Raw genomic sequence first — 23884 nt, 5'->3', positions numbered from 1 at the left:
GGGGAGAGAAAGGGAGAGGTAGGTGGGGAAGGAGTGAGAGTGGGGTATCTAAAGTCAGTTTCTGCCATATATCGTGGGGTACTACTTGGCTTTATTGGACTGATTGGAGATCAGCTCCACTAGTTTCCAGTGTCACTCACTCACCCACTCTACTCTACTATAGGGGTTCTGTCCAGTTAAACAAAGTGGAATCCAGAACAATCTGCACTCAATCAAACACAGTTCTTCTAACAAGACATCTAGAATGGGGATATCCTACAACACTGGGATGGGTTACATAAATGTGGAAAGATGTGTCAGGGATACATTCATGTCAGGAAGGATGTACTGTATGTGTGTGTGTGCGCGTGCGTGTATGTACTGAACGTGTTTGTGAATGCATGTGTATGTGTGCCGTTCAGGATGTGTGTGTGCGTGAGCTTGTGTGTGGCTGAATGCATGCATGCGATTCATGCTGACCATCTGTGCGCAGTAAAACCCCATTTCTCTGAGTGTCTCCCCATCTAAAATGAGAGAGAGGCCCCCCTTTCACCCTTTTCTGTCTGGGTTTGACCTCTGGATGCCTCTTAGAAGGCCTACGCCATGTACCCCCCCCTCCCTCCCAATTTAATACCACCACCATCTCACACAGATGGTGGTCTACTACTGTAGACTACCTGAAGTCAAGCACTGGACCTTAGCCCTACTACCTGTACCTTCACTCTAAGACAATCCCTGCCTCTGTCCCTGCCTGTATTTATACAGTGAAAGAGAGAGTCGTAGGCAGTAAGTGATAGAAAGGGAGAGAGTAGACACAAGGAGATAGATCAAGAGGGGGTGGGAGGGTTACAGCAATAGAGAGAGATTGATGTTGGGCTTTTTCATGCCTCTCAGTCTCTGTTATGTTGGACTTTTTTGCTGTGAAATTCAATCACGTTATCCAGGTTTTACTCCTCATCGTGGCCGTCGCTTGGCCATTCCCCCCTCTGCCAACCCACCAGTAATCCCAGGGAAGACATCCAAACGCTATCTCCTCAACTGGAGATCACACACACAAATACACACACACACAAAGGTGGCCTAGCAGTGGCTGAGAGGGAACAAGATCAGAGGGTTCTTCTATGCGACAAGAGCAGTCTGGACTGAAGATGGAAGTGTGGAAGACTCTTCTGTGGAATGTGGAGGATATATGACACAGGATCACAGGGTATATGCAAAGACGGTCGTTCTTCCATTTTCTTACACTAATAAGGTTCCTCTGCCCTGTTCAGTACCAGAAATAGAGAAACAAATTCAAGTGTGATATAAAAATCTACCAAAAGGACAGGCCCTGCAGCTACAACTGGGGAATTCAATATCCCTTTCCCTATTACATTGCAGAACATTATTTTTGCTAACCGTTGCCTTTTGAAATAAGTAAGAGTCTGTTTTTTGTCTGTTGGGCAATTTCCACAAGTCTTTCTTTTCTGGAGAACTGAAAGAAGAGACACAGAAAGAGGGATAGTGACAGAACATAGAGTGACAAGAGACAAGAAAAGACACAGTGAGAGTGGGAAAGTAAGAGAGAGAAAGAGAGAGAATAGACGATGGGCAGACAGAGAATCCCTGTTCCAAGGTGACATTGCGGTCTGATTCCAGAGCAGAGCATCAAGTCTCTCACATTGGGCTGGTGCTCAGAAAAAGCTTCTTAGAAAATCGACTGAGCCCTGCAGCCACACAGAGAGTGGCCTGTCAATGTAAAAATGAATTCACACGCACACACACACAAACAAAAAGAGTGTTGTAGGATTAGGGGAGCAAGATTTGCAGGTAAATTGGTGAGTTAAAAAATTCTGTACTCATTCCTCTCTTAGACTGGCACCTCAGGCAAATACTCCAATAATTATTTGAGTCTCTCCGTTAAAAAAAGACCCAAAATGACATTCTCAACTTGAAAGGCATGTTTTCATTTGCACATTTCGGAATCTTGCCAATCAAAAGAGAAAATAAGTAGGTAGCCAGCCTGAGGTTAAATGTAGGTGATGTCTACTTTTCACATGTTTCCTCTGTGTGTGCACATGTGTGTATGCACATGTGTGTTTGTGTGTGCATGTGTGCATGTATGCTAGTGCATTTGTCGGGGCATGTGATTGTGTGAGTAATCGGTGTAGAACGTACACATTTTAGAACACAATACTTTACTGCATTCAGGTGTGTGTGTGTATCAGAGAGCTGCGTGGTGTGTATTCATCAAGTACAAGCTCCAACTTGCATTCTGAATTCTCTCTTCTTTTTTAGCCATTTAATTAAGACCTTAGCAATTAGTGTCCCACTGAGTTAAAAAGAGGTCATTTTTGCCTGTAGCAAAACACTGCTCTTTCATTTAGTAATCTGTCTAATCTGGGTCTCTGAGAGTGGGAGTGGGAGACTGACAATACTAAAGGGGCAGGTCCAGGGGCTTGTCTGGGAGCTTTGGGGATGTTGGTTGGTTGAGCTTCTGCTGGGCTTGAGGGTTTGGTTGACAGGGGGCCGGATGGGTCTTGGTTTGTGGGTGTGTGTGAGAGATGAAGAGAGAGAAAGAGCGAAGGAGGGGTCTTATTTTTGGATTCACCATTTAATAATTGTGGCAACCAGTATTCTTTTTGGGGACTCTTACCCTCAACATATGGCAATGTCATTGTTTGTATGTGTGTGTGCGCACGCGTGTTTGTGAGGATAAGAAAGAGTGTGTATGTGTTTGGGCAGTCTTGTGTGCACACGTCTGATCTTTGAATTGATCAGTGCCCCATCTGAAAGCAATACTCTGTGGAGAGCTGTTTAAATATGGACACCCCCTCTTTGTGGTCCATTCAGCCAGGGTCCATTGTGCCTCTCTTTCACCAGTCCTCTCAATGGGCCAGCCCCACTTGGAAAACAACAGGAGATTAACTGCACAGACAGTGTATTAACTGCTGATGAATTGCCTTTGCGAGCCATAGATCAATGATATTCTGAGACTTGTCTCCACGTGAACCCAAATGCTTACAGAACAAACACATGCATGCACACACACACACACACACACACACACACACACACACACACACACACACACACACACACACACACACACACACACACACACACACACACACACACACACACACACACATACCACACAAACACACACACAACAATTACATTTTGACAGTTTTGTACTAAAATTTAATAATCCAACGTCAGTGGCATGCACTATGATGAAATGCCCTGACACAAACTAATCAACTAATGCTTCTAATTGTGAGTTAAGTCTGCTTAAAGGCTAAAATAATACCAGGTTAACCGGTTGGGATTTTAAATGTACATTTGCAGGTTCTCTGTCTTTGTCATCTTTCTCTCCTAACACTCCTCTAAATCCCCAGGTGTGGTTTAGCAACCGACGGGCCAGGTGGCGTAAGCAAGCGGGAGCCAATCAGCTGGCAGCATTTAACCACCTGTTACCTGGGGGATTCCCTCCCACAGGAATGCCCACGCTACCAACATACCAGCTCCCAGAGTCTGGATACACGACAACCACACTATCCCAGGGTACAGAAACCACCATCACCTATGTGAACATTTACCATGTGAACATATCTGCAGAGGAGTCTTATGATGCTATAAAATAGACATATATATTTTTCTAACAGTAATCTCTACTTGACAGATGGTAGTGGTACAGTCCACCGTCCTCAGCCCCTACCACCATCCACCATGCACCAGGGTGGGCTCTCCTCCGCCGATAGCAGCTCTGCCTACGGCCTCTCGTCTAATCGTCATGGCTTCTCCAGCTACTCCGACACATTCATGAGCACTGCAGCACCCAGCAACCACATGAACCCTGTTAGCAACGGACTCTCGCCACAGGTACATGGAGGGTGGGACTTAAGTGTTTGTGTGTGTGTCTAGATGTGTGCACTACACTGGGAATGGGACTGAGTTAGAGTACTTTATGTTAGTTTATCCATCATTAGAATCCCAACTGTTCGTCTACATAACGGTGGAAGGATCATTGAATGTTGCTTTATCCTCCACAAGACTTTTGTTGAGTAGCTTTGATTAAGCAGGGGGCCAGTGGCAGCTTTAGTTAAGCAAGTCTCTAGTGACTTTGACTAGAAATGTTTAGAGCCACAGTCAAATAGCAATATCCTCTTCCTACAGGGGGATTTGAAATGATAAGAGTGAACAATTAATTTCACCCCTCATTCCTGAGTCCTCCAATTATCGTAATTGTTAAATACTTTGATTCTAAATAAATCCAAGTTTCAACTTTGCACTGCAAGTATTCTCCACAGTGACCAAATCTTTTGTACAACAACTTACTTCAGGGAAAACAACTTAAATGGAGACCTTTGAAAATAATAGAAGTAATCCCACTTAACTAATGAGTTTATTAATTGTGAGCAAAGTCAATTTAGCAATTAACAGATGTTAGTTTAATGTCAGTTCAGTACTGTTCTAATTAACCGTGTCATACTTGAATGTTAACTGCTGTGGTATATTACCATCAGTTTGACTTAAAGGGACGTCTAGATTTGAACAAACATTCAAAGTTAAACATGTAGTCTGATGTTGCCTTCAGTTACTATTGATTGAATTGGGTGTAATGGTAGTGGTAGCTGGTAAGGTTTCTCTGCTGGTCTGGGGAGACACAGTGGACAGGAGCAGGGAATGCAGTACACATACAGTAATACCTTTGTAAATCCATTGGTGTCAGAAGATTTGCATGTGTGTGAATATGATATGTGTGGGTTCATGCAAACAGCTATTCTTAATGTTATCCTCTCGCTGTGCCTTGAACAATAACCATTCCAAATGAGACTTTTCTGGTTGGGGTGGATTCTTAACCGGTACAGAATAGAAAAATGACTGATATTGATGCAAATCACTCGGCGTAAAGGAAATTATACGCAATTACTCACCAAAACTGGGCAGTCCAGCCCACCCCAAGCAACAAGATCTGACTAACAGGCAGAAAATAAGATTGAAATGGTGTTTAAAGAGTCGAAAATGAAATTCAATGCCGCATTTGTCCGCAATTACCCCCTCGTTCACACATTTTATTGGGAGTTTTTCTATCCCACCCACCCCTCCAACCCTCCACCCCCCTCAAATATTTCTCTCAAAGCAGATTGGAAACTGGTTTTACTTCCCTCTTGTACTGCAGAGAAGAAAGAATTAAGGATTTGGTGACAAAAAAGAGATTTGCTCTTGTACTGGAGAGTAGTGGGTGGGGGTGGGGGGGTTTGGGGGAGCAGAAACATTTTCTTAGTGTGTTTGATTGTTAATCGTAGTGGTGGGGCTTTGAGAAGCTAATGCTCGTGCTGCACAAACCTGCATAAATATCAAGAACACGGCCTCTGCTTTTTTATTATTATTAACATGACTGCCTTGCTCTCCCTCGCTTCTTCGACGAGGAGGAAGAGATAAAATAACAAGCCTCTCTGCTGTTTTACATCTGGGATTACGACACCCGAGCGCCAGCCTACTGTATTGGGTGGAAAAGATTTTCTATTAAGAGGCGTCCTTACTTAGATTTTGCATACGTATGAGTTTATGTATTAAGCGTGGCATATAAAGTGATTTTTTATTCAATTTATTTTTGATAGGAAGATTTGAAAGCACATAGACTATTAGTATAGTATTTCTACCTGATTTCATTAACTCCATGATAGAATAGAAACTGTGTACTGAATTTGATCAAAATAATTCATATATACGAAGGAATGTAAGGAATTTATTATTAAAGTGCAGGAATTTTGAACCAATAACAAACTAGTAGAATGCATATTTTGTGTTTGTGAGTGTCCAGTCAAACTCAGTTACATTTGCTCATCTCTCTCTGAAAATGTGAACTTTGCTTCATGTACTATAATAATGTGTTTTATATGCGCACAGCCAGAGCGAATATTACCAGCAAAAGCATTTGAAGGGCGGAGATTGAGTTTTTGCAAGCGCTCTTTTCAGTTTAAGGCATTGGGATACACTGTACATGGATATGTGTGTGTGGTTATTGTTGTTTTTCATTTCATCACTGTGGATAAAGTAAGCATTCTAAAACAAATCAAGTCAGTATAACTTTAACCCCCCAAAGGAATGCTTCCTTTCAAGTGTTGTTGTCATTTGTTCTTGTGGCTACAAAAGTGTCATTTTCTCTTGTGTTAACAAGCATATGCTTTTTGGAGAATTTGTGCCTTGCTGCTTGTGATTGGTTTGACAGAGCATGCAATGGAAAGGGGTTTAAATTAATCTAATTTTATGCAAGTAAAACCAACCCTCTCACAACAGGTGCTCTTTCTCTCCTCCATCGACTCACAACACCCTCATTACTGTACACCCCTCCTCCCACACACACAAGCATGTTTACCTCTCTCATCTCATCTCCAACCTCAAAACATCCAGCATTTGTTTGTCTATGAAAGTCCATAAAAAGAAACACTGACAGCAAGCCTTGATTTAGTAATCAAATAAAATGTGGTGCAAAATATAAGTTTGAGATTATATTTTTGGCTTGGGTGGATCAACAGTCTTAACCCTTTCTGTACGTCTCCAGTCTGAAGTATCTCCTGAAGTAGCTTCAAAATAGCAGAGCGATGCTATATGCTGTGTGACAGGCAATAATTCAAATTGGATCCTGCATATTGCATTTGAAATCGTATTCATTTTGTGCTTTCTTTCTCAAATTGAATGCAAAAGAATTATAACCCTACTTTAATGTAGGTAACTTGCAGTGTTATGCAGCAAGTTCCAGGTCTAGGTGAAAGGAATGATATACAACTGTGAGTCTTGTCTAAAAACAGCAAATCTGTATTGCTATTTTCAGTCATTGAAATGTGAGAATAATTCATATAAATTGTGAGTTAGACAGGCAATGTTAGAGCACTAATCCCTGTCTGTTTGGACAGAACAACATATTGACCCGTCACAGGAAATAAATCACAAACAAATCCACACACTATATGTATACATAAAAATAATATACAAATTTAACAGACAGAAAAATACACTTGTATTTTACTCTCACTGTTTCTAGTGTAGGAGAGGAAGATTTGTGTTTTGGAATGGCGAAGCTTTGGCTGGCTATTTGATGAGAGTGAGAGAGAGAGAAGGAGGCTAGAGAGGGAGAGAGGGAGAGAGGGAGAGAGAGAGGGAGAAACAGAGTGGGGAAGGGGGGGTAGGCTGGGTTTCAGCAAACCGGGGGGGATCAGAGTCGCTGCAGCGCTCCCCGGCTCTCTCCCTTTGATCCATATCCCCAGGCCTGCCTGCCTGCTCGCCTGCCTGTGCCGCGCTCAGGCCTCCGCTAGTGATTCCTGACAACTGTCTGACCGAGATAAGGGGGAGGGAGGGAAAGTGGGGGTGGGTGGGGTAGGGGAGCGTACCTCCTATTCCCATAGCTACTTCCCTTAGCACAGCAGCCACTTAAAAAAATGTGATGAATTATATTTAAGTCCTGTGCACAGGAAGATGCCCAAAAAAATCACAAACCAGGAGAGAGAAAAAAATGTTTTCGGCTCTTCTCCCCATTCCTTCCCACCCATTGCTTTTGACAAGACACTGTGCACCTGCATGTCAATGAGAGTCAGAGAGTTGTGCCTCGTCTCCTACGTTATTAAAAACTTGGGGGTATTAAGCCTTTTACTGGGCACGGTGTCAGCTGGCAAGCTCCGGTGTCAACAAATCAAAAAGGGATGAATGCATATATTTACATCACTTCTGTACTTAGAGAGAAAGAGAGAGAGAGAGAGAGAGAGAGAGAGAGAGAGAGCGATAGAACTAGAGAAGAGAGGAAAAGAGAGAGAAGGGTGGGGGTTGATACTTGTTAATTAGAAATCATTCTAAATACAGATGCTGTTTCAATTTGGCAAGAATTAAAAAAAAGTAAGTAGCTTTAACCCAAAAAAATTAGACCTGCTTGGAAGCTGCCAAGAAAATCTGGGAATTTAAATCATATCCACTGGCGGAATGTTTTTAGCATTTTAGCATTTCTTTCTTCATGGATTCCAGTTGGGAATCTGGAAGTCTTTCCTGCTTCATAATTGCAGGTAGTACATTTGCAGTGGGTTAGTGTCTAAACCTTTTGGAATAATTTGTCTTTTTCTGTGGTAACTCCACTAAATAGAGGGCAGGACTCAATTGCCTTTACCTAAGCGGTTTAAGAGGTGTTTTATACAGCACCTCCTGGTGGTTTGGCAGGGCTAAAATAAATAATGCTTAAATAAATATAATAGCCAAAATGTGCTTAAGTCACATGCAAAGTACAGGATAGTGATGCTAGATCATGGATGGTTATGTTGTAACGAAATTGTACTCTTGTGATGGTATGCATGCAGACATACCAAGTGTCTGATATTGTTGCTTGGGATCATTCATGTTCATGCTTGTTTGTTTACTACACTGACTTACACTGACAATAGGGACTGCCCTCCATTTCCTCCCAAATCTTCCCTTCTCTTGTCCAGCCACTCTCCATTTTTCTAATTTTTTTTCTCTGCCCCGATTCCCTATCTCACCTCTTATTCTTCGTCTCTCTCCTCTCTCCCGATCCCCTCCCTCTCCTCTCCGCTCTCACGAGAGAGGAAACATTATTCCTCTCTCCTAGATGAAAGGCTGAGGCGGACAATAAGAATGCTATTTAAATGCAAGGGTGTTTGTATGCGGGTGAGAGATAGTTTCCGCCGAAAGTGAGCTGTTGCATCCTGATAAATAACAAATATAAGGGAATGCGATTTACATTTATCTTGCAGAGGCAGCCAATATGAATTTCAACAAATCCTAGAAGATGAGGATTTAAGTGAAGGACTGGTGGAGACCACAGCAGACACTGTGCAGGTCCCCCATATAAGAAAGGCAATAAGACTAGAGGATGTGTTTTCAGTTTAGGGCCTCCTCATAGACAGTACCTTGAAGAAAGATCATATAGGTCATTCCATAAGGGCTTTGATGGGATGGCACTTTATGTGTGCTTTTAAGATATCCATAAGAGACTTCATCAGCTTTGCGATGCTCACAGTCTAAAAGCACCATGATCCTTGGTTGAAGGAAACACTGTAGGTGCTGTAGATGGTATTTTAATCCAAACAACCTTTTCAAGGATAGCAGAACAGTTTGGCCAAATATAAGGTTAATGACTTTATCATATGTCTCATCTGTGTTCATTTAACATTACAACCGTTGCGATGATAGTTGGGGTACAGATGAAATATAATGATATTCTACGGGTGGCTTGCCAGTGCAATTGGGGTAAGCCTTTTTAGGGGATAAGCTGAAAGGTGAAAAGGTGATGGGGGTCATGGAGTCTGGACTGGCCACTGATGTGAACCTGCAGCAGAATTTCAGGGGTCAGAGGTTAGCTGAGTGCATGTGCTTCCTGTTGGTTCCAGATACCAGTGTGACAGGTGGAGAAGCTGTGATGGATACTCTAGCCAAGCAACAGGGCAACTGTCACTCAATACCTCTCTTCACTCTCACTTTACCTAGGCTCAAAGCATTACGGTTGTGTTTAAAGTGGGTTGAGCGGTAGTCATTTGTGCTTTTCTGTAGAGTTACCACCGTTTTGATATTTAAGGCATTCAAAGCACACCCGTTTTCTTAGTAATTTGAGATATTCAAAGGTTTTACTTCAGTGAAGCTACTCTAGTTGTTCTCAACTGGAGTGTGTAACTCCCACTGTCTCCCTCTCTCTCCCTCTCTCTCCCTCTCTCTCTCTCCTCTCTCTCCCTCTCTCTCCCTCTCTCTCCCTCTCCCGACTTAATATGATGCGGTTGGATCCCCAGCTGGCTTCCACTAACACAGCCGCCCTCTACCACTCAGTCTCCAGCTGAGAGCTATTTCACTATTTATTTACATGTAATTATGGCTATGAGGTGCTGATATTAGCACTGTCAAGAACAATTTGACCTGACATTCTTCACAGGGCAAACTCCCCGCTGCTTTCTGCAAACAAACCCCACCCCTCTCCCTCTCCCCCTTCCCTCCTTCCTCCATGGCCTCAGCCAGTTCTCACATCCCACCTTATGTCGCTCTGGCATAGCGAGCAAGGGCATCGTCGCCAGCTCTTGCGGGCTGGAAAACCCACTCCGGGTTGAAATCATTAAAGAATGCCGTTTAATTTGCGGAGGCGTTGGAGCGGAGCAGAAAGATGCAAGTGAGAGAGGAGGAGGCAGCGGCTGAGGGGCAGGGGGAGGAGAGGAGTGGGGGTGGGGTGGGGAGGGGTGTAGGCTTGTCATGAACGCCTGAACATATCCCCCTGTTCCATCTCCCCCTGTTCCATCTCCCCCTGTTCCATCTCCGATATATTACCTGTCGAAAATAAGCGGATTGCGGCCCACTCTCAGTGCGATGTGAGCCCCATATAAAGCATTAACCTTTGGTTAGTATGGGGCCTTGTAACACTTTGGGATGTTTAAGAACGACAGAGAGCAGGCCTCTGTATCCAGTCCCATAGCTTTACTGAAACAAGGCCCCTATTGGAGGAGTTGAGCAATATATACAAACAATAACATGGAAGAACAATTTGTGCAGGAAGACTTTTTCTGCTTTATATTAGATGTTGACAGTTTAAGAGAGACAGGAAAAACAGTGGAAACTTGTATCAAACAGCCCGGGCTGGAATCGAACTCGGGCCGCTGCGTTAAAAATAAGGTCTTAACCTTATTGAATTGGTGGCTAATTTCGAATAATTATCTACGCATATAAATATGTGCATATTGAATATGGCAGATTCTTAAATTGTCACAGTACTTGTGCTTCTTATACTGAAGACCATTGTTATATCTGTGTGTCCATCTGTTCCTCACAGTGTGTGGTAGGAAGTGAGTGTTTGTCAAAAAGCTGAGGTTTAAAAGAGCCATATGCCATGTGTTTCCCTCAGTTAACGTGTTGTGAGATATGACAGCTTGTTTGGTTGCACACTAATCGCTGTCATCTGGGCCCGCCTTGTCGCTGCCCAGTTCCTGTCACTGTCAATCAGACGCCTAATTTGAATCAATTAAATACTTCCAGCAGAGCTTTTTTATACACCCCTCTTTTCCCCCCCAACTGCTGTGCCTTTCTCACACAGTCAAATGGATACAGAAACCACCCCAAACGCAGAAACACTTTTAAACATTTTTTTTCACTTTTAATTAATGTGCTGTGGCCAATTAACTTGCTGACACATGGCTGGGAGACCCAATCAGCACTGTCATCTGCTCTCTGCCACTGGGCCCTCTTTGGGTCTGAGACTGCAGGGTTGAGGTGGGATGAGGACGGAGAGGAGGGAGGGAACTGAGAGGAGAGAGAGAAATAAAGAAAGAAAAAGAGAGAGAGATATATAGAAGAAGAAATACACTGAGAGATAGCAGTAAATTAGGAAGAAGGAAATGAAAGGCTGGAGAGTAATGGAGAAACAGACAGCGAGAGAAATAAATCCAGACAGGGCCCCTCCTGTTTGGTCGCTCAGAGACGCTAATTTGCCAGCTCTGCCTTCACCGTGACAAAACCTGCTAATTGAATTTATGCAATGGCTTTTATTTTGAAATAGCCACTTAGTGTGTTCAGATGAGGATCTGTTTCCTAGCCAGACTGCCCACCTTGATGGGAAACTAGATAAGAATGTAAGCACAGTCCTGTATAAGCACAGTCTACAAAAACATACAAAATTACGTGATATATAATACATATATCATGTATAATTTTTCTCATGAAAATATTATGAATCAAATAATTATGTGGATGTTCCAACGGTGAGGCTTAATGTATTTTTATTTTTTATTTTTTGTCAAAGGAATAGAATGTGTTCCATTTGAGCCTTTCTGGGTCTATTGTGGGATTTACAAGAACACCTATTTATGACACCCTCTATGTTGTTCTCACCCCATCTTCTTTGGTTGTTGTCTGCTGAACTTTGTTCAATATTTTCAATTTCGTCTCATATGAATTTTGAAGTTGAATGAATCTGTAAAAAGGTCAAATTTAGTTTATACCTACTCAGCGTATCCATGACCAATTCAACTTAATATTAAGTATTTGCCGTTTATTTCAATGCCGATAGAAGATCATAATACAATTTAAGGTCACCATTTTATATGTCTGGATTTTAGCAGATCCCACAGGATCTGCTAAAATTATATTGGCAAAACATAAAAAAAAGATTTTATGTTTTTGATTACAATTTCTTTGTTTGCTACCACCCTTTCCATGACATTCAATCTTTATTTTTTCCAAATGGTGGGGGAGTTGGGATTTTCAGGATTATTGTCTTGACAATACCACATCTGCTCATGGTAAAATAGCATTAGCTGATCTCATAATTACCTCTGATTGCATCAGATATTCACCATTCAATATTGACATGCTTCTCAATTAGCTGTTCCCATCTCCATATTACGCAAGTAGGACAGTGATATCTAGTAAGAGAATAATAGCACTAACTGGTTTAATTTCCATTTAGACTATATAAAACATGCATAGGCTGTACAGTGTAAACTCCGACATTTCATATCTATGTACAATAGTAGCGTAGCCAGAATGTTTTTTTGGGTGGGTCCCATTTAAAAATGAGGGGTCCACAAAAAAAACAAAAAGTCAACAATTCCATTTTTTATTTTAAGCAATCAGAAATCAGGGGGGGGCATCCCCCTTTGTGGCCACACTACTGATGTACAGTAATAAAGAACCACATGAAACTGAAAATATCCAACAAAGACCAGACGAACCCCTATGAGTTAGTATCAGAGTTGAGGATCGGGTCATGAGCTGGAGATGTCATTCTGTGGAATTTAGATAACCTGGTGACATCTGGAGCTCTATCTTCTCCTCTTGACACCCCTGAGGCCAAGAGAAGCAAGGAATCACTCTGAGGCCTTTGAGTTGGAGGGGACAGGAGAAGCTTATCCACTCCCCCATGTGTGTGTGTGTGTGTGTGTGTGTGTTTGTGTGTGTGTATGTGCATGTTTGTGTGTGCACTGTAGGCAGACTGGAGTGGGCCTGTGACACTAGCGTTGGCCCCTGACAGGGGTGTTCTAGCAGCTCTGCAGGCTATCCCACAGGACAAAGTCCTACAGCAGTGTTTGAACACCTCCCTCCCTCTAACTATCTTTCCCTGACTCTAGCTTTCCTTCTCACCAGCCTGCCTGGATAAGCTGCCAGGGGAGGCTGGGCAGGGCAGGGCAGGTGGAGCACTCAGAGTGGACTGTGAAGATAGAGAAGCTCCTCTTTATTGCAATCAGTGCTCTTATAGCAACCAGTAGTGCAGAGCTTGTTTAATATAATTAAAGTTAACAAATGTCGAAACAGTTAAGATTTAAATTCAGTAATGTAAAAATATTCTTAAATTCAGGTTCCAGTAACAGTAGCCTTTGTACTGTAGTTTTATAGTTTAAACTACTACTAAAAACTACCAAAAATGTAAACTAGTCAAATTGTAAAAAATTTGAAATCATAATGTATTGTCAAAATGTTTCAATTTGTGTCATATAATAGTTTTATTTACATATATGAAAGTGTAGAACATTACATAAAATTATAGGAATCTCTGCCTAGTAACATTTTGCTCCAGCTGAGAGACGTAGCCACAATGTATTAGCATGGAAATCCAACAAAGACATGGCTCCCGTTAAACATTCAGACAGACAAAAAACATATAATTTAAACAGTTCAGGAAATTAGCAGCATATGAAAAGCTGCCTTTTTGTGACTCAAATGTGCTATATATTTATCTGAAAGGATGCACATTGTATCAATTTACACTTCTCCATTTACACTCCCGCAGGCTAATGGGGCTCAGAAGTTGAGAGAATTAATTACTTTTTTTATTATTATTTATAGAGTAATCTATCTGGTGTGAGTATGCATTTGTGGATGTGTGTGTACATGTGTGTGTGTGTGTGAGCCAGATGGAATGCCCGGGAGCGCTGTCCTTTAAACTAGGTCCTGGCTCCCATTATCTACCCTTCCAGGACTCCCACACAGACACCCAACCTAATGGAAACAGAGCTACTGAAGAGAATGTTTCCCCCTCCAAAAAGAGAGGGGGACAGAGAAAGAGAGAGAGAGAGAGAGTGAGAGTGAGTGAGTGAGTGAGTGAGAGAAAGAAAGAAAGAGAGAGAAGGCGGTTTGGGGCTAAGGCAGAGGGATGGGAGTTGGGGGATGGGGTAGTCGGAAGTAAGGAGGGTAGTGAAGATAACATTGAGGGGAGAACATTGTGAGGAGCAGAGAGAATTTTTTTTGTGCTTTTCAACCAGGGGGTGTTTGTTCTTTTCCCTCCCTCCTGCCCTCCCTCCTCCCCCACCTCGCTCTCTCTCACTGTGAGTCGGAGCAGACCACAGCCTGAGGATGTTGTTTGTCAGTGAGGGTGATTGGAAAACAGTACTGCATCCTCCCAGCAGTCCTATCAGATACTAGAAAGGTTACACATGTGGAAAGAATATTGATTTTGACTTAGTGATGGCAGTAGTGCAGGAAATAATAGATTACAACACAAGTCTTGCTAGTCTCTGGACCTAACTGTGTTGCTACATCCCTTCATCCTTTCTCACATTCTCAGTCTCACAGTCAGGCCCACTCTACGGCGTTCAAGTTTTAATGTATTTGTATGTCATACAGTATATCTTCACTTTTCTATTATTCTACTAATAGAAATAGGAACTTAAAGACCATGCACTTTTGTACCAACAAGGAAGCACTTCCAGTGCAAGACAACAGTAGTATCATCAATGCCTCATGCTGTGTTGAATTTAAGGCTGTAGAGAAGTCTAACCATGGTTGACTAAAAGTCCAAACTAAATGTCGTAGAAACTCTTAGTTACGCTCTGTACAAACGAAATGTACAGCTTAAGCTGTAGATTTCACTCACAGTATCCCACCATGACTTAATAATGGTAGCACGTCTCTACCTCTTGCTGTGCTATCCAAATATTCCCTCAATTCAGTCGCCTGTAATTTATGGCAATGAGGTTATGCTAAATATGAAGATTTAAATAATTCTTGCTTTCAGTGCCACAATAGCCCTCACTACAGCGACAGGCCGCCTACCCACCAGCCTGAATAGAGGTGTCAGGCTCCCAGCAGTCCCCTCACCTAGTCACCCACGTCGGGCTTTGACACCTCCCGGGGTCGCCCCTCATCTGATTCTAAACCGCACTCCTGGGGAGACACTCAAGCCCCTTAAATGCTGCTCAAACACAAGCTAAAACCTTGCTGGGGTGAGAGCAAGAAATTACCTCAAATTAGGAGGGAAATGACGATGGGGAGTTGAAAGAGGATTACTGGTACTTTCCTAAAGAGTTCATCTGTTATGTGTACCCATCTTGGAAGAAAGGAGTGCAGAATTTTGTCCTTTGGATATTGGAAAAAAGCCTTATCCTCTTTCAAGAAAACTACACATATGAGATAAAAAACTACTGTTACAAAAGATTGTCCCTATAAATATAAGTATGGCACTACTCAAATAATTGGCCCTTATTAAAAAGGAGGGCCATGGCTGTTAAGGAAGTATGAGCGGAATGCACAGTGAATTCTAATTGCCTGCACTGGATTTAGAACGCCACTGATAGCGCCCGTTTAATTTAACAGATAAAACAGAGTTGGAGGAGAATGGAGTTGTAATGAAGCATCTGAGAAATAGTTGCTTGCACTTCAAGAAGTTCACCACACTCCCAGGGTCTTCCTCTACTCAGGGCCTCTGTAGCTCTTGGACAACATGCATGTTCTCTGCCTGCAATCCCTTTACCCTCACTCTGTCAATGTTCTATCCAAGATCACTGTGTCTTCTAATTGTATGTATTAAACAAATTTATCTGTATGTGAACCCATCTTGTTCCTATAGAAAAGTTACTAGTGACCTCATCCTACTTCTTGGGGAACCCCTGTGGGGCCTTATTTGAAATGGCTCTGGTGTTTTGGATGAGGCTGCATGTGGGCTTGATTGTGTGGCCAGCTCCATTATTGGCTAATTGGTTTAGCAGCAGGAGCAGGAGGGAGCCAAAGGGCAGCAGAGCGTAGCGAGGCACAACAGGAACCTGATGTTCAGGACCGAGCTCTGTGTGGATGCCTGTGTGTCTGTCCCTGTGTGTGTCTGTGTTTCTGTGTCTGTGCTGGAATGCAGAGGAGAGCATGTGTTTTGGTATTTCACCATAAAGTCCTCATACCCTCCGTATGCATAGGATAACTATTTTCCATTTTGCCGTGTTTACTATTATCTCTTTAAAATCTGCACCTCTTAACTGCACAGGACACTGGACACAAATAAATGTAGTTATACTATTTTAAACTGTAATACTCTTACATTAGGGAAATCCTCTGCTATATTGCCTGCATAAGGATTGGTTAAAAAAATAGTTTCTCCTAGAATTTGTCCAACAATTTTCCAGTTAAAATAATCAAACATATTATTACCAATAATTTATTCTTTTGTACAGAAGCCTGGAATTGCTACTGTTTCAATCCCCTCTCCTACTGAGCAGGGCAGTTAGGCTGCACGCCACATCCAGGCAGCCTGAGTTGTAGCTACAGCTCTAAGAGGACAAAGCAGACGGTTGGCCCTAATCTCCAGAGGCATCTAATGGGAACTCCTTATTATCTTAAACAGCTGAATCATTCATGAACACTGGGAGCTCTAAGGGGATTGGAGATCATGACTACTCCCCAGGCTCTTGTTATGAAGCACTCCCCTCAGGACATTAGGTGTTTGCCAATTCTGAGGGCCATCTTGCTTACTCCTTCCAATTCTCCCTCTCCTTCTATTACAATCCCCCCATTTTCCCTCCATTATTTCCAGATCTATTACTCCTCTTCTTCAGTTTCTCTCTCATTCATTCCTCTATCACTACATCTCTCACCAATCTTCCCCTTTTCTTTAATTTACTGCAAATCAGTAAATTTGCAGTCGTCTGGCACACAAATCCTGACTCACTCAAAATAAAATGATCTCTCCCTCTTCCCCTTCAGGTGATGAGCATTCTGAGTAACCCCAGTGGGGTTCCCTCACAACCTCAGCACGACTTCTCCATCTCGCCACTCCATGGTGGCCTGGACTCCTCCAACTCCATCTCGGCCAGCTGCAGCCAGCGTTCCAGTGACCCCTCCATAAAGACAGTAGACAGTATGCCCTCCTCACAGTCCTACTGCCCGCCCACCTACAGCACCAGTAGCTACAGTGTGGACCCTGGTGTCGCCGCTGGATACCAGTACAGCCAGTACGGACAAAGTGAGTACTGAGTGCTGTTAACCCCTCCCACTGTCAAAGTAAACAGGTTTAACGTAGCATTATCTCTTCCACTGTCCTAATTCAGGAAATACTTGACAGCTTAAAGTACATGCAATCAAAATAGCAAGTGTATGTGTGGTGTCCTATGGAAGACTACTCTTAGAGTATCTAACCAGGATTTAAGGTGTAAACCCGGGTGACAGGAGAGAATAGCTTGTCTTTAAAGGTGTAGTTAAACCGTTCCATTCCTGTCCTTCCATTGACACACACACACACACTTACGCACACACACACACCCCTCTCCCCACTAGCCATCAGGGTGACTGGCACCTTGGCGGACAGCCTCCCCGCCCACAGGTGTGCAGCTTCCTACCGTTTCTCCCTGCTCCTGACAGCTCCTTTCTCCCTGCGCTAACACGCAAACTGACACGCTAACATGTGCTGCTTACTTATGCTCAACAACCCCCCCCCCTCCATGACAGAAGTCTGGCAAGGTCCCCAAAGAGACACACAAGCTCTCTCTATCTCGTCTCCTGTCACCGCCTACAGTACTCTTCCCATTCTGCAAAAGGGGGGTTCCAACCACCTGAACTAGGGAGAGGTATCAAAGGAAACGACAGACCAGACACTTAATAAACAGCTAAAGACATGCCAAGCACTGATGCCAACATTTTAATATCCCCATTCAACAGCCTGGTTGTCTGTGTCTGTGCCATGTCGGGAATGTAAGAAAGGCTACGGTTGGCTCTTTTGTCTGGATTTGACAGACTGTCCATCAATATTCACCAATTTGATTGGTCACAATTGTAAACACACCACAAGAGACAGGTATACAACTGATATATCTGTCAATATGTATCTGTCAATGTAAAATTACACATATTTACAATCCATAAAGATATATAGACACTTAAATGTTCAAATTAAAAGTCGAGTCTTTAATATCTATATCTTGATAACATTCTGAAATATTACTTCATGTAAAAATGGCTTTACACATCCAAGACGATGACAAGCATTACAAAATATCTCTAGTGGGCAGTGTGTGCATGAGATACAATTGGAAAGGTCATGGGCCTCTATGACTGGTGTCTATGTGTGGTCATAAGTGTGTGTCTGCTTCTACAGTGTAGTGCTCAGAGAGTCAAAAGGAGCTTCCTTATTTTTGCCCCTGTTCCTTCCTCAGCTTCCAGCCTGCCCTTGGTTTGTCCTTCTGACCCTACAGCCCATTGGCTACACCCTCTGCACCAATCCACCGCTACTAATATCTTTAAATTAAATGAGGGGAAATTGAAACCGTGTGAGGTGTGAGCCAGATCCATACCCAAACCCTTGGTTGTATAGAAGAAATTGAGTTTGACCGCTGACCTAAGGTCTGCCCGCAGGTATAAGCACACACGTGCTTCTGATAAAGATCTCACCCTAGTCAATCAATCTTAGGAGCATATATCCGTCCAATCAAAGCTCAGCATGCCCGGAGGGGGGTGGGTTTAGTCACACTTTGGCTTTGTTTGGAGAGAGATATGAGATGTGACAATGCTAACTTTTTGAGTGTGTAAAGAACACACACACACACAAACACACACACACACAGTCTAGAAAGTCAAGGAGAAACATAGATACAAAGTGGCCAGTGAGTGGTTGGGCATTATTCACTCCACACGAAAATAAATGCATGACATACAACCTCGACATCCACATTCAGAGGTCATGATATTACCTTTCCTGTGTTCTTCTATCTGCAGCTGCAGTAGACTATCTGGCCAAGAACGTGAGCTTGTCTACTCAGCGGAGAATGAAGCTTGGGGACCACTCAGCTGTCCTGGGATTGCTACAGGTGGAGACTGGTCAAGCCTACTAGTCCATCCACCCTCCAGCCTGTATCATGTCCACGCTACAGCCCCCATGACGTGTTCGCCAGCTCTATCCGGTTGCCCACCCTTATCACCCTGACAGCAGCAGTGCGTGTACAGATGTGCCTCTGAGAAAGAGAGGGGACGATGAGACAGAAGACAAAAGCACCTCTCATAGGAGAGCGATGAATTTGACGCAGCCATTCCAAACCATGATGGGGCGAAGCAGGCACCTTGTGCCTAGTGTCAGTGTTCTACCCTGCTTCCTGACAGACTCTGACGAGCTTTGTAGGGGTTACAGAGAAAAAACAGCCCATGTTGAAAAGCCTGCCAGTCCACACCAAACGTTGGTGTGTGATACACAGGCAGTTTGTAGCCATATTTCATTCCCATATTTTTGGACCCTAATTTTATACAGTACCTCGGAATCAGTACTGCTATTATTGTTCTATTTGTCATAACTGTGGCTGTTGCTTATTGCTGTTCTGATTCTTGTTGATATGTTGTTTACTTTCCTTTATTTTGGTAGGATGTAATTGGATCATTCAAAGACGATGACAGAGAGATAGTGAGAGATGGAGAGAGAGAGAGAGAGAGAGAGAGAGAGAGAGAGAGAGAGAGAGAGAGAGAGAGAGAGAGAGAGAGAGAGAGAGAGAGAGAGAGAGAGAGAGAGAGAGAGAGAGAGAGAGAGAGAGAGAGAGAGAGAGAGAGAGAGAGAGAGAGGGGGGGTTGTTTCTTTAAGTAGTCTGCTGCTGTGTCTTCTCATGTCAAGGGTTTGACCTTCCCTCTGTAATCTCAAGCCTGACTTCCAAAAAGGAAATTTAGCTACTCTGTGGGACCCTTATTACTAGGAAATCATCTGGGAATGAACAACCAATGGAAGACTCCCAATTACAGCCAATCCGCTTCTTTCCACCTCCCCCAGGCATTGTGCACACAGTATTGTTTAGAGGGGACATAAAAGATGTTCAAGGACATCAGTGGGTTATGCTGAGAGAAGGTCAAGCATTATTTCTCTTTCAGCTTTGAATTAGAATTTGTGATTAATTGATGATTGGGCAGAATGCAGTCAATTATGATTGATACATTTGCATTCCTACATTAAAATGAAAGGCATTGCATTCCAATTGCTCAAATCTACTTTACTTGAACCATTCTAGAACACAAGCACTATGAAAACTACACTTAAGTAATTCCCCGCGGTAAATGTATGTGTTTTGGTTAGCTCATTAAACCTTGGGTGACTTTGCATTCCATGTTGCAATTGTAATTCAAAATCATTCCAATATCTGTTATACTGAACTTGTATTGAATATTCTATTATTTCAGTGAGATCCATTTTCTCTTGACCATTTATCATAACTAACCAAAAAAAATTGAAAATGTAAGTGACTCAAATTTTCCTCTGGTATAATACACAATACAATATTACAACTTTGACCTAAATTTATTAAACACTTATGGATGACAAAAGTTAATTAAATGAATGGTTGACGTTTTGCATTGATATGATACCTACAGTTATAACTGTGTTGGTTGTTTATGAAAAATATGTTTTATACTAAAACATGTTGTTGATTTATAATAATGATGGTAATGATGAGAAGATGATGATGGTCGATAAAATCTGGCATCTATTTTCACAACGTATTTTTGTGTTACCTTTCTAAATTAATTTACTTAATTTTCTCTTTTTATTATGTTATATTAATGTCTTTAAAATGCCAACTGTATTTCCTTTTTATTCTTAGAAATTACATTGAAATGAAAATATAAATAGAAGCCACCAATCTCACTGCAAGCTTGAAAATAAGGATTATTTGGAATCAACAGATGAACTCCTTTCCCTGTGAGAACAGTCACATAATAGGACAGTAGGGACAGTGATTTAACACAAGAGTCATTGCCTGATGTTGATTGAACTCAAACTACAAGACATTATTCTTTGTCGTTTTGTGGCAGAGAAAAGGTCTTAAGGGAAATCAAGGAGGCAAATGGATTTGACACCTGCTTACATTCTAGTTGGCCAAACAGAAGCAAAGTACTCTGGGCCTTGAACTTGATGGGCTGTGTGAATCTCTCTGACTCAGAAACACAGTCCTGACTCTCCAGGAACACAACCTCATATGCAGTAAAATCCTCATCTGCAGGACAACTACACCAACTGGACTGTTGATCTGCCGATCAACACTTTCTGTTGTTCTACTTTGTGTATATTTTCTAAGATAGAAACCAGGCAGAGAAAATTAAGAAATTGCAAAAATGTCCCTTGTGTATGTCACTTACTTCTATCCCAAACATGTCTCCTCCACTGGGGGTATTTTAAAGCTCTCTGATTGGCTAATTCATGAATGACCTACTCCCTAATCGTAATATTTGTTTTTCTACTTCTGTTTTGTTCTTTTTTCTGTTCAGCATGTGTGTATATTACCATGGCATAATTTATTCTACCTGTATGAAGTATTAGAGTAGTGAACTTGTATTGGCATTTACTACCCTCAGCCTGTTGGTGTGTTTCCTGTAACACTGGCGTAATTGTTATCAATTAAAGCTCTAAAACTGGACCAAGAACAGTGCTGTCGACTCTTGTTCCTGGACTGTGTTGGTTTGATAACATGGGGATATGGAAACTATAAGGATATTATTTACACAGTGTACAGTATGGGCTACAATCGTGTTTAGTATTTGTATTTAGTTTAGTTTAGTATTTGTATTTTTCATCCTCAAAATGTAGAAAATGTAGTGTAATCATTTTATTAGCAACATAACTGTCATGTCCAGAATTTGATGCTAAATATTGTGCTTCATCTTTCCTCACTGCTCCAGTGACATATACAACCCTCATGATAACATCAGTTCTTCTGACAATAATCTAACATCTTTGAAGTCAAGTGCATCAAGACAGTCCCAGTGATTGAGGATACCAAAAATCCCCATTTAGAAGATCCACAGTGAATGAGCCAGTGTTAATCAGGATCAGCCTTACAACAGGCACTTTGACAGTGACCTCACAGAGGGTTAGTGTTAGGGATTTTAGGCCCTGAGGGCCAATACTTGAGAACTACAGGGACTATATGAAGCTACTGTAGCATCTCTTTATACTCTGGCTAGATGGGATGGAAGTCCCTGTTGGGTGAAGAAGCATAAAGAGAGAGTCATGTCAAGTACTGACCAAACACTAACACATTACATTTGCTGTTTTTGTCAGTTAAAACAATAAACATAATAAAGATAATTCAAACAAATCTGGATTATTCTGAAGTAAACTTTATTCCATACAGTGTCTAGTTCTGGTGTGTACACTAGAGTACTCTGGAAATCACCTCTATTTAAACAACAATTATGAGTTGCAATGTTCGCCGTTCTATAGAGCCCATTTCTTTGTCCTCATTTAGAAGAGGACCACAGTTTGAGAAAATAAATATTGCCTTTGATCTTCATATTGGTTCAATGAAGAAAAGGGCCACCACTTGGGCCAGGGGAGAATGAAAAACCCCATGACATCAGATTCCATTTACCCTCCACAGAACTGTCAGCGAAAATATTCAAATCCAGTCCATAATATACTGTAACAACCTGACTATGGGAGTAGGTTTTGCACCAGGACGGCTCAGTAACTCCTAGCACAGTGCGGAGCTACCCTGCACACTATTCTGATAATGGATTTGGGTTGGCTCTTAGAGGGGCTGAAGATGGGTCCTTGTCTAGGAGTTCTGGTGTTCTGGACTAATTCAAAATGGAAGTTACCATTTCTGTAGCAGTAGACTAAATATTGCTTCTGAAATGTACACCATTTTTGTGAAGCATCTCTTCAGTCAGTGATATGAATGATTTCACTTTGATGTGATTGTGATTTGTCTGGCTTTATTATTTTTTGTATTTAATACAAAGTGCCAATATGTCAATCTGTTTAAATACACAAAAATATGTTGTTATGTATTAACCTTATTTGTAGAGAGTACTGTGAACTCTCTGCACTGTGTACATGGATGCTATTTTTTATTAAAACTGTGGCCTATGTGTTTTCTCACAAATGTGATTTCATAGGACAAAAGAATATTGGCACTTTCAATTATAACTAGTACAGATAAGATATATTAAAAGCACTTGGTAAGAGTGTAATCTCTTAAAGTAATTAACCTGAGTGCCAAGATCACAGAGGCCCAACACTTTCTCAATAATGAGTATTTTGGGTCAGTGTGAACGTTATCATTATGACTCGGAGGAAAAGTGCCACGAGGAACGGAATGATTAAAAAACGTGTTTGAAGAAGTTCTAACCACCGCCCGTTTGCACCCCCTCCCCTCACCCCTCCCCTCCTTATCCCACAAGGCCCTGGGGTATTGTGTCATAAGGAGTGCTGCTGTGTCAAACACTTGAAAATGTCACAATGAAAGCACTCACAAAGCCTAACATCTCCCTAAATCCTATAATGATTCCAGGATACATTATGTACCTGAGCCCCAACTGTCTGATCGCCATGCTGAAGGGATTCCACATTCCCACAATCAGCTTACAAAGACAGATCACATGATTGGCTAATAACCTGGAATAGTAAAGCAGTGTGTTTAAGCTGAGAAGAAGATTGTTCAGGAGAACCAAATAAAAGAATGTACTCCTTGATGACCACTGTTGTTCCTGGGCTCCCATCGTTTATTTCTTTAGAAAGATTTAATTTGCCTGGACTACAAACACATATCAGTCTGACAACATTTTGGGGGAACCATTTAATATTTTATCCCTTCCTTCTCCCCCCTTTCCTCTTCTTTCAATTCATGACAGGTTTTTCTTTAAATCTTCGTCTTTCATGTGTTATCACACCAATCCCCTGAATGTAAGATCCCAGTTCTCTATACCATCCTCTGGAGCT

At 42.0% G+C, this 23884-nt stretch overlaps 1 protein-coding gene across 5 annotated transcripts in view; it reads left to right on the top strand.

Annotated features, from left to right (window-relative positions):
• LOC136946506 (paired box protein Pax-7) overlaps positions 1 to 19609 on the top strand; it is a 44115-nt gene extending 24506 nt beyond the window's left edge. For all 5 annotated transcript variants that reach the window (XM_067240866.1, XM_067240868.1, XM_067240867.1 and 2 more), the window contains 4 exons: positions 3360 to 3525; positions 3644 to 3843; positions 16903 to 17161; positions 18907 to 19609. In XM_067240866.1, coding sequence (XP_067096967.1) covers positions 3360 to 3525; positions 3644 to 3843; positions 16903 to 17161; positions 18907 to 19022 — 741 coding nt within the window. In that variant the 3' untranslated portion in view covers positions 19023 to 19609. The remainder of the gene's footprint in view (positions 1 to 3359; positions 3526 to 3643; positions 3844 to 16902; positions 17162 to 18906) is intronic.
• The last annotated feature ends 4275 nt before the right edge of the window (positions 19610 to 23884 follow it).

Source organism: Osmerus mordax, chromosome 7 (assembly GCF_038355195.1).
Source record: "Osmerus mordax isolate fOsmMor3 chromosome 7, fOsmMor3.pri, whole genome shotgun sequence".
Taxonomy (NCBI): Eukaryota; Metazoa; Chordata; class Actinopteri; order Osmeriformes; family Osmeridae; genus Osmerus; species Osmerus mordax.
Note: the sequence above shows the minus strand (reverse complement) of the source record. Positions and strands in the feature narration are given on the sequence as shown.